Source organism: Microcaecilia unicolor, chromosome 7 (genome assembly GCF_901765095.1).
Source record: "Microcaecilia unicolor chromosome 7, aMicUni1.1, whole genome shotgun sequence".
NCBI lineage: Eukaryota > Metazoa > Chordata > Amphibia > Gymnophiona > Siphonopidae > Microcaecilia > Microcaecilia unicolor.
The window spans coordinates 66,929,797-66,941,986 of record NC_044037.1 but is presented as its reverse complement, the minus strand read 5'-3'; the positions used below and the strand labels follow the sequence as shown (position 1 = coordinate 66,941,986).

General features: G+C 41.9%; 1 protein-coding gene across 5 annotated transcripts in view; it reads right to left on the bottom strand.

Moving 5' to 3' along the window:
* LOC115474031 (H/ACA ribonucleoprotein complex subunit DKC1-like) overlaps positions 1-12,190 on the bottom strand; it is an 87,674-nt gene that overhangs the window by 41,759 nt on the left and 33,725 nt on the right. For 4 of the 5 annotated variants that reach the window (XM_030209316.1, XM_030209312.1, XM_030209313.1 and 1 more), the window contains 2 exons: positions 8,946-9,010; positions 7,510-7,636 (listed from right to left, as the gene is read on the bottom strand). The exons of the other annotated variant lie outside the window; for it this stretch is intronic. In XM_030209316.1, coding sequence (XP_030065176.1) covers positions 7,510-7,636; positions 8,946-9,010 — 192 coding nt within the window. The remainder of the gene's footprint in view (positions 1-7,509; positions 7,637-8,945; positions 9,011-12,190) is intronic. 5 annotated transcript variants of the gene reach the window in all.

Sequence of the window (12,190 nt, the reverse complement as noted above, 5' to 3'; positions counted from 1 at the left end):
GAACCTTATGGACACCTGCCTAGCACGTCTGGTCCGAGATACCCAGGGACCTCACTTTATCCCTTTTCTGAAAGGCCTCACAGGTTTTAAATTAAACGATAATCAATCTATTCTAAAATGCTCCATAATTAATATAAAACCTATCAGGCCCAATCTACAACTCCACTGATGCAATCTGATTTACTCCCACTTTAACCAAGGAAGATTTAGCCCTCTTAAACGCCCCTCTTCATCAGAGGGATATTTAAGACCTCTGCTTCATCTAAGACCCCAGGCCCAGATGGGTTGCCACTGGAGTTCTACTCTTGGGACCAATGATAGCTCCTCATTTGGTCACTGTTTATAATGAAGCATTGAGAAACGGGCTATTCCCAGAAATGATGAGGGGGCCACTGTAATCCCTACATTGAAACCTAATAGAGACCCTCTCCTCACAAGCTCTTCTAGACCAATATTTTTATTTATTTGCTGCATTTGTATCCCACATTTTCCCACCTATTTGCAGGCTCAATGTGGCTTACAATATGTTAAACAATAATCACATTAATGGAATATCACTTCTCAATGTGGATTACAAATTATATGCAAAGATTTGAGCTAATTGGCTGATGGATATACTAGTGGGACCTGTATATTCCTCCCTATACTAGGCCTGTAAGATGGGCCTGCTAGCCCTCAGATTTGCTGTCATCAGCATAAATTTAGTTTCTCTCCGCAGCTGCATGTAAGCAGAGTGCTTGATCACAACATGGAAAGTATTGGTCAAATGTCAAGGAGAAACACAGGAGGAACCAAGGCTATGTGGCCCATATATGGCAGATACAAATGGATATAACCTTGATAGTGAAGAGAGACTGAGGACCCTGCAGAGACCAAAATGTTCTAACGAAAATATGTGTTCAGAGAGGAGGACACCAGGTGTTTCATATTACTTGTGTGTTAGCTGTTTTTTCACGTTGGGATCATGCTTTACTGATAAGGGATTAGCCAATGGCCACTAAGTGTGCATGTGAACACAAGCAGGAGAGGATGGTAGAGGAAATTGCCATTTTTGTATACATGTAAAAAAAAAATAGCATAATATTACCAATACAAGCAACAAAGCCCGTTTCGTGAAAAATGAAACAGGCCCTAGGAAGGATCTCGTCTAAGCGATTTCTCATCTCTCCCCTGCCCTCCCCTTCATGTCCAGCGATTCTCCTCTGCTCTGCCCTCCCATCTGTGTCCCACGATTCTCCCCTCGCCTCCCATCCCATCAATGTCCAGCGATTCTCCTCTGCCCTGCCATCCTATCGATGTCCAGCGATCCTCCTCTGCCCTGCCCTCCCATCCATGTCCAGCGATTCTCCTCTCCCCTCTCCTCCCCACCATGGCCAGTGACTCTGTCCTTCCTGCCGCCCTGCCTTTAAGCCGTTCATCTTACCTCAGGTCACAGCGGCGGCAGGCTCGGCTCGCGTCGCCTCCAGCCTTCCCTCTCAGTGTTCCGCCCTCTTCTGACATCATTTTGTCTTTCCGCGAGGGCAGGGCACTGAGAGGGAAGGGAACGCTGGAGCAAGCTGATGTCAGCATGCTGTTACGAACCCAGCCAGCCAGCCATCCAGGGAAGCGGAGTGACCAATTATTATATAGATTGTGTAATGGAAGAAAACAGGAAAATCCTCATATGAACAAAAGTTAGATTAGGAGAAATCACATGATTTAGGAGAAATGAAACTTGTTAACAGTATAAAAATGAATGAGAAAGTATTGCTAAGCAGATTTTGTTATTCAATCTGTGCATCTGGCTTCTGGGTGACAACCTGATCCAGAGAGAACAATTATTTTGTATTGGCTTAGGGAAATACCAATAAAGATTTTTACTGGTTGCGCTACGCCTAAGTCTGATTGTCTCTCTTATTCCAGCCACTAGGGCTGAAATATTTTCCCCTCCTCAGGGGAAGGGACAGGACTACACAGACCCCATCAAACAGGCTTTGTGAAAGGGAGAAATGCCATCTCTCATGTCCACAAACTTCTCTGTGCCATGGAATTGGTGTGATCTCACAGACATGATGCCCTTTTGGTAAGTTATGATTTAGAAAAAGCTTTTGATATGGTATTATGGCCCTATCTCTGGGCCTAACCCCTTTACACTGAGCCTTAGGCCCAAGTCTTGGTCAAAGGAAAACTCAACTAGAATGATTATTTATCTTATGTATAGAACTTCTGGCATTGAGGCTATTGAAAGATCCAGTTATTCAGGGCATATTTGTAGGTTCCCAAGAATTTAAATTAGCTCTCTTTGCTGATGACCACCTCATAGTGTATGAGTCTCCATAGGTCTCTTTACCATGGACCCTGAAGACTATCAGAATTTGGCCAGGCCTTGGGTTTATGGATAAATGCAGATAAATCAGAGGCTTTATGTTTGTCAGAGGGTTTAGAACATCGGTGGAGGGGAACCTTTCTTTTGCGCTGGGCGGGGACTCAACTAAAATATTTGGGTCTCTTCATCCCTAGAAATTTGTCTTGTCTGTATAATTAGAATATTCTCTATCTACTCCGAGAGATAAAAGTCCTTTGTAAGACATGAAACCATCTTCCTCTATTGTTATGGGGTACAGTTGCAGTTTTACAAATGATTCTGTTACCTAAATGGTTATATACTCTGCAACATCTGTCCATAGTCTTCACCCACACTGATTTAACTACAATATGATCAGGAAAGTTCTTTGGGGCACAACACCACCACGACTGGCTCTTCAACATCTACAGCTTCGCCTGAGTAAGGGAGGCTTGGGACTACCAGACCTACGGGCATATAGTGCAGCCTGACAATTACGTTATGTTTGAGATTGGATTTCTGAATTTTGTGATTACCACTTTGAAAGCACGTTGGGTGATGGACTGGCACTATCCTACTTGATTCATGCTCGTTATGGATCCCTACCCGTCCACTGCAAAAATCATATTCTTCTTCATCCCATGAAAAGGGCCTGGATGCTTCTAAGAAAGAAATATGATTTATATTTGAATGTCTCCAAGTATCTGTCCTTAGTGGGAAATAAGGATTCTCCTCCTGGACTTACTGATTCACGTTTCAAGCATACCACTGTTTACCTCCAATACAACATGCACTTGAGGATGATGAACCACAAATTTTAGATTTTAATACCATAAAAACCACTTACTTGCTACAACTGCAGGACTGGTATGCATAGCAACAGATGCACCAGTATAATGTCACATTGATGCACACATCTACACTAGATTTTACTGAATCTTTGTTTGATGAAAAATGGCTGCAATGTAAAGGCATGATAGGACTTTATTATGCAGATCTAAAGGTGACAATCAAGCAGCCCCACTTCACAGAATAGTGAATCAATGGATTCTCGATTTTTGAACCTATACTTTGGAGGCATGTCTAGATAGCCTAAAAGACACACAGTTGTTAGCATATAGTATTAAGCTGCAAGAATTACATCACAAATTTCTTTTGCACATTTATATCCATCCGTCTCGTGCAAAGAAGATGGGTCTCCTTTCTGATGGGACCTGTCCTAAGTGTCAGGCAACAGAAGCTTCCTATAAACTCCATATTTGGGATTGTCTTAAAGTGCAACTATTCTGGAAATGTCTCTGGAACCATATAAATATCAACGTAACTGGCTACCCACGGCGCAAACGTGTTTACCGGATAGGAGATAGGTCCGAGCATCCCTCGTGTCGAGCAGGGCTCCTATGAACTCCAATTGTTGAACAGGTCGGAGATGGGACTTGGGTAGTTGATAACGAACCCTAGTAGGTCTAGCACCCAATAGTCATCCACATGGACTCCAGCGCACCTTCCTCCGACAGCTCATTGCTTGCTTGCAGAGGGTACCACCGGAACCAGGAACACAGTCACAGGAGCTAATAGGAACACTAGCCGAAGGTACCTACTGCCTTTATAATTAAAAAAACAATAAAAGAAACTCTCTCCCTGTGTGGTAGTGAGAGTGTATCCTGTCTTCTCAGCTAGCTACCCACAGGAAATAAAAAGATAAGTACATGTCCCTGATTTTTCTCCCACCCGGGCAAAGCAGCCCCAATGGACCCCCCGAGCCCTCATAGCCCCCCCACCACCCTGGCAGGTAAAAAACCCCTTTTATTTACATATTCATACCCAGAAAGCTTTCTAGGCTTTTCTGGGCTCAGGGACAACAGATGAGAATTGTTGCCATCATGTGATGTCGCCACATATGTCTGGCTGATTATCCTGCTTGTCCATGTGTGGGGGAAAGACCTCCGATTTCTGACCCTTAATGCAGCCTCTGTAAGTAAAATGTGACCATTGGGATCATTGATTTACCAATAAAATTGCTTTGGACTCACTTTAGTTCTTGGTGCTGTTTCTTTGTCTTCCTCATGGATTCATAGCACTTGCCTCTTGGTTTTATTGTATCTCACACACAGCACTGTACAGCAGTGAGAAGCATTCAGGTAAAATGCCCCTGCCCCAAAGAGTAAAGTCTAAGCAGGTACTTGGGGCAACGGAAGATAAAGTGGTTTGCCTAAGGAGACAAAGTGTCAGTGTGGCAGAAGAAGGAAATGAACCCTGGCTTCCCTGATTCTTAACCCATTTCACTGGCTCCCTATCGGTTTCCTAATACAGTTCAAAAATTTCTTATTCACCCACAAGGGCATTCATTCTGCTGCGCCTCATTACCTCTTTTCTTCTGTTCAAGAAATCCACTGTACCATTCTTAACCACCAACTCTAGACTTTATTCTCTTAACCTAACAACTGCACTGTGTACCTAACAATTAATAGCTTTAGAATGCTGGAAACAAGTACGTCTTATATTAGCTGACCTTGCGTTCAAAACCCCTCTTATTATTCACTGATAAGCTACAAGGACTAGTATAAGTTTGAGTTGGTGCATCATGCTCTCATTCTGGCCGAATTCAAATCTGGCCTAAAAGCCCACCTTTTAAATCTTAATCCATTATTTTTCTGTTCATACCCTGTGTAATCATTTATTGTAATAAATGAAATTCCTAACATCTATTTGTCCTGTTTTGACTAGGCTATAATTACCATACGATAGGGACTAGACTATAATTACCATACGATTACAACCTTACAACTCCCAGAGCACACTGGGAAACATACTGTTCGAACCTCATTGAGAGATGATGCCGAGAGTCAAACGGTAGAGCTACATGACAATGACAATGAGAATGTGGTTTCTACCACAAAATTTACTCAAAAATATACCACAATGCAATAATCAATGAGCATGCAAATTACTGCAGCACTAATACAGCAGTAATCTGCAGCTCATTGATAAAATATCCCCCTTCCTGTCAGTGCATGAGTAGTGATTAGCGTAGGCACCAACAGGAAAGGGGACATTAAAGTTATGCGGAGGAGTGGCCTAGTGGTTAGGGTGGTGGACTTTGGTCCTGGGGAACTGAGGAACTGAGTTCGATTCCCGGCACAGGTAGCTCCTTGTGACTCTGGGCAAGTCACTTAACCCTCCATTGCCCCATGTAAGCCACATTGAGCCTGCCATGAGTGGGAAAGCGCGGGGTACAAATGTAACAAAAAAAAAACAAAAAAAGTCAGCACCCCAACCCAAATCCCCTGCCTCCAATATAACTGTCTGCATCAGCCCCTTTAATCCCTGGTAGCCTCCCATTCTCCCCCCCCCAAAACTGAACCAATCTGACCCCTCTCTTGCCCCTAATGTTAAAATCAAAGTCCTTAGTAGTCTAGTCTAGACACCTCCCTCTGTCCACACACCCTCCCCCGCAAAAAAATGCCCAGCTTCCATTCAGGAACACAGTCCACCCACACAGCATGAATAAAGAGGTTAAGTGGCTGTGCTGTTTTCATCATTTGCATGTGATTTCATCATTAGTAATGTTTCTTTTTAAGCTGGGTGTTTTTTTGGCAGTTGGTTTCTGCTGAAGTCATGTTTGGGCTTGGATACTTCTTTGGCAAGCAGCTGAACATTGTTTATTTGAAAGTGATGCAAATTGATGTTTGGATTAAATATTTGCAAGTTACTGAATAACTGAGAAGTTTAAATTTGAACATTAGGATTATTTTTATAATTTTTGCTTTTGTATAGAGTTTATTTCCTCCAGGTGAAGTTTCAGCGAAACTCAGCTTGAGTTGAGGAAATTTTTGGACCACTGATATGAATAATTGGACTATAAGTGTTTTCCCTAGTGAAGAGGGGACATTCAAAGTTATCTGGCCCGTGGACAATTGTAGTTTTGATTTTTGTATGGATAATTTGATTGGAAATTTGATGCTGAATTTCAAGATTAAAGATAAGCGACTTATTTTTTTGCACAATTCATTGTATGTGTTTGAGTATAAATGTTATATGGGCATTCTGGATGAGTGCCTGAGCATGTCAGAATATGGGTTGTGTTGTAATAGTTCTGATCCAACTAGTCCCTACTGCATGGTGGCTGTATTATTATGAACTGAGCACTTTCACTTTGCACTTTAATGTTATCTGTTTGATATTTATGATTTGCTGTAAACAAATTTTTATACAATTTGAGGTTTTTTTTTTATATGGCAGTTTATTTTCTGTACTCCCTGTGGTGTTATTCAGTTGAAGGTGCTGCTAGATATCAGGGAAATATCTTATTTTATGTAAATGTCAGGGGCAGGAAGGATGCCCCTAGACAACCAGGGATTTTGAGGTCAGTGCAGAAAGCTGTATCAGGAGCAGGCAGTTCTGGGCGGGAAGGCTCCCCTTACCCTTAAGTTTCTTGCATTCAGCTCCTTCAGAAATGTCTCTGCATTGCTGCAGTTTAATAGCTTCCTTAGTATACGTTTTAATATGCTGTGCACCGATATTTGCTGTTCGAGTTAACTGCCACAGTGAAACCCTTTTTATTTTGGGCCAGAAATGTGCACGTAGACCACGTCCTAACTGCCCACTTCACACCCTCAGGTACTTTCTGTATCAGCCCCAGAACTACAAAACTTTTGCAACGGTCAGACCAATACCTACAAGCTAGTTTACAAAAATGGAATTAGGCTGTCAATTCAAGGATTACATGAGAAAGAAGTCCAACAAGGGAAAGAAAATGTCTCAGTCCCTTGTTTTTGCCACCAATATATTAATATAAAAAACATTTAGATAAAATATATATCTGGTCAAGTATTTTTGCACTCATGTATACTGTGTTGGGTGCTTCTTTGGTGCCCCAGAAAAGAAGTATATAAAAATCCAGATTAGACAGGGTAGTTTTCCTTCAGCCTGAAATTATACCATATCTCAACACTAACAACTATGTACAGACATATCTACAGCCACATCTAGGATATACAATCTATAAGGAGTTATGGAAACTGCAAGGAGGCAGGAAAAAACACAAATAATTACAGAACAGTAAAAAAAAAAAAAAAAAAAAAAAGAGAGAGAGATATGAGAATCTGTTTTTTTTTTCTGATTTCCTATAGCTTTAGGGCCAGGATTAGCCTCTAGAAGGGGTTCTGGCAATTTCTGTGCCTTACCAAATCTGGTTTTGGGGTCATATTCTAGGAGCTTGTTCTCATAGACTGTTACAATTCTTAGCCACCTCTTGACAGCAGCGGAGAAAGGAGGTCGCTGAAAGAGAGCGCCCGTCAGGATTTCAAGAACCTGAAAATAAAGCAGAGAAAACAAATTCAGGTTACCCCACATCCACTGGCATAAAAGAATCTATCACAAGGTTTTTATTTCTGTTCATTTTCATAGTCTGATTTACTGTGAGGTTATGCAGCAAGATAAATACGTAAGGAAATCAACTTCCATCATAAACAAAAAAGGCAAAAAATCTGCTTACTGAAGTCAGATGAACAAACTAGAAAGCAGACTGGGTAAAAATATAAGTGGTTTATTAAAACATTACCCAGAAGTAGTAATTAAAACAATACCCAACGTGGCCACGTTTCGCCCTCAGGCTGCGTCAGGGGTAAACTATAAAATAAAAACAAACATAAAACCATCTTACAAAAACCATTTACATATACATGAAACAAAACAGAATGTCAGAACATATTCAAACCATCTATAAAATGATATAAAGTAGAATTAAAATAAAATAAATCAATAGTTTAATCATAACATTAAAAGCAAATGTGATATAAACCTAATACAATAAAAATCAAATACAATGCAAGGACCAAATATATACACCTATATGTTACCAAACAGGAAATACAAAAAAAAGAAAATCAAAACATATACAAGGAGAGGTGGAGAGAGTGGTATCCAAACCCGTGCAACTCAAACACTGCACTGTAATGAAACTAAGTAATCTTCATGCTGCTGCACTAGCAGCAGCAACAGGGCAGTGGTATTCACAGAATGGATGAACTCATGTCATATATACCGAAGGTAGCAAGGAGTCCAGTATGAAGAAAAAAGGGAAGGGAGCACATGAACAAACCTGGCACCAAAATATTATAGAAATTTACTAATTTTAGTGGAAGCAAACATTTCTCAACAGCAAATAAAATTGGGATATGAGATCAAAAACAAATCTGTAGTTTAGTCCAATTAAAAAAAAGTCTAAAGTAGTAGCTTTCCAAAAAGTGCTAGGTGGCGAGGCACAGCAACAGTTAAAAATCTAGAAATTCCACTACAACTCCTAACAAGGTATGAAGTACAGTATATAAGAACATTATATCATCATTAGTTTCATTTTATTGTGACTTCCCACATGAATCTGTAATGTTCCAATTTAAGCTCAGATTAAAAAGCTTCTCAACCTTCAGGCTTGCCCTTCTTAGGACAAATGCACTATTTCAGAAAGTAAGCCCTGCCCAGGCCATTGGAATTTTAAAGAACATGGCTGTATCCTTGCAGAGTCCTAGAGGCTATTGAAAAAGCTACTAGGACCTGCGCATGTCACAAGCCAGCATCACAATAGAAGAATTCAAAGATCCTCAGATATGCAGAGACTTACCCTGGAGAGCTGAAGCTCAGACTCGATATCATTGTGCAGCCGAATTATTCCGACATACTCTTTGCCTGGAAGCGACAGAAGAGTAGTCAGGACAGGCCACTAAGTTTTAATGTACACCGCGCACTGGGTGGGGTGATGTGATCACATTTCAGGATAAACCAGTTAAAAGCAGAAGCACTATCAGACACCCATTCACCTTATTTCTTGATTATTTCCCTGTGATAAACTGAAATTTATACTCACCATTAAATTTCAGACATATGGGTTATGTTCCCCTGCTAGCAGATACAGACAGAGAAAAACAAGCCAAAAGGAACTCTCCTTATAAGACCGATACTGGAAAGGAAACTTTCCGGTACTGATAAATGATTACTGCCTCTAAATAAACCACTTAGGGCATCTTGGCAATAGTGGATCACAATCCTCTTGCTTTCCATGATGAAGAAGATGATGAAGAAGAAGGTTTGAAAACTCCAATAGAGATAGACACTAATCAAGATGGACCCAATGTCAACACCTGTACAACTAGATGCTGTGAGACCTTACTGCCCAACAGACCATGCTTCTCATCCCCCCCCCCAAAAAAAAAAAAAAAAATTGAAACACCATTCAGAGCTGCCACTAGTCTAGGAGGGCCCTGGACAGGTCTGAGAAAACTCCAGGAAATAAAATTAAGTGCAAGTATAAACTTCAACTTCCTGTACATCCTTACCAGACCAATCCAGATGTGTAGATGTACCCAAGCAAACCTACTATACAGTACTGAGTAGGAACAGAGGGCTCTGGTACACCCATGCCAAAAGCTGCTTCTTACATAGCTTGCACATTAAGCCTATAATATTTTGCGAAAGAATGATGAGACACTCTTGTTGCTACCATGCAGTTGTCTTCCAGTGAAACAGCTTGACATTCAGCCCAGTAGAATGCTTGGACTCAGAGTGACTTAACAATCCTTCTGGCTTATGCTTCCCTTTTACAAAGTATGCAGAGGGAATCAATTACTTCTTTAACCCACCACAAGAGAGACACTTGACACAGTTTCTCCCTTCTTTGGGCCTCTAAAGAGTAGTTAAAAATACAAAAACAAAACAAAAACACCTGGTCCGGCTTGCGGAAGTCATTAGAGATCTCCAAATATCTCAGGACCACTCACTGCACATCTAACCGGTGAAGCTCCCTCCAGTCATCTTGATCTTTATCATGAAAAGATAGCAATTTAAATCACCTAGTTCAAGCAGAATTGGGAGACCGCCTTTCTGAAAATTATCAGAAAGAGGTCCATGCAGGAGATAACTTGTAGTTTGGCAACCCTTCATGCTGAACAAATAGCCACCAACAAAACAGTCTTCAGTGTCAAACGTTGCAGCCCAAAGAGGTTCAAATGATGCGGATAACAATGCTTTCAGCACCAGGTTAAGGTCCCAAGAAGAAACCACTGATCTAAACAGAAGCTTGATATTGTTGACTCCTCAGAGAAAACAGCATACATCTGCATGCAGACATAAGTATCTCCCTGCACCTTTTTCCAGAAACGAGCAGTAGCTACATCCTGCACCTTGAGAGAAATTGAATGCCAGGCCCTTGACTAAGCAAGCAGGAAAAACCTCTACGTAGACAGTGCATCATAAAAAAGTAGAGGCTGGCCAAAGGACGAACTTGAAGGAAGGCCAAAATATCCACGACCAATGATCTCATGGGCTCAAATGAGACCTTCTTGCACCATTCTTCAAAGATCCTCCAGACTCCTACATAGACTAAGGACATAGATATTTTCCTAGTCCACAATATTACTATTGCTACTGCTCCCACCAATATCCCCTATTTTGGAGCCCACCTTCTCAAGTGCCAGGCAGTCAGAGTAAGGAGTCACACTGTCTATCCAAATTGGACTCTGGTGTAGCAATCATCCCCTCTTCCAAGAAGTGCAACAGCTTGTCCATTAAGATCTTCATGAGATCAACATATGTTTGCCTCTGAGGCCAGTGTGGAGCAACGGGCCAAGATGTTCTGCTGACCTTTGCACTATTCTACCCACTAGCAGCCATGGTGGCCAAAATAAGGCATCTAATGCTCTGAGCTCCCACCTCTTGACACCAGTTAAAGGACTGTTGTTCAGTGTTCTGCCTGTTGCCCATCAAGTCTTCCTGCAGCCTCTCCCCAACTGTGAACTACTGTGGTAAAGGCTTATAAAAATGTACTGTGGCTTAAGAAAATCAGCCCTCACATTGTCCATTCCCAACTGTGTGAGCTGCTGACATCACCATCAGATGCTTCTCTGTCCAGTGCAGAAAGACTGCAGCACTTCTTGCACTTGCCACTAGCCAACTCCAGGTACCTCTCAGGCTGTTCAGGGGCAATCGGATTGCTCTGGCCTCCAAGAAGTTATCGGTCATGCTGCTTCTGCCTTTTGGCTACTGGCTCTGGATTACCTGGTTATACCATCCATTGTTACCAATTACCAGGACCCATTCAGGGAATTCTAAGTCCACCCTTCTTAAGGTGCTGTATGCGTAACTTCAGAGACTTAACCCCTCTCCTCCTCTGGGAGGGACAGAATCATGGCAAGCATATGTGAGAGGCTATCAAGAAAGCATGGTCCACTGTAATGGCTGCATGTGAGTGAGCACACAGGACCACCTCCAGATTCTTTGCCATCATTCTCAGTACCTGCAGATACTGTCAGACCATCAGGGCTTGGCCAAGAACAAAACAAGACTCTGGCTCAGTAGCCTGCTGTCAGAGAATGTCTAACACCCACCTGAGGCTAACCCCTGCGGCCACCTGGAGGGTCTATTACCAGCACTGCTCAGGCCCGCCTGCACCTGAAGCACCCTTCTTCCACTGACTGGATCCCTCTTGCCTCTGGGCAAGTCTCCCGCTCTCAAGTTATTCCCTGATGATTTCTAGGTACTCTCTCAGGGGTCCTACAGTTCCTGGAAAACACCCATAGACCCAACACATAAACCACCAGGATTCTTAGTCAGTCCAGGACAAAAGTGCCAATAAACTAACAGGTTTATCGTTACAGTAAAACAGTGACTGTTTGAAAAACCAGGTGAAAAGGTACAGCAAGCAATAACAGATAACCAAAACAAGGATCAACATTAAAACTATCTAACACTTGTTACCACCTGGGTAGCACGTGGGGAGTTTCAGGAAAATTAACTCCTCACAAGTCTTGAACAGGGTCTCAGGACTGAGATGCTTCTCCTCTATTCTTCCTGAGACTAAAGAAAATCCAGTAC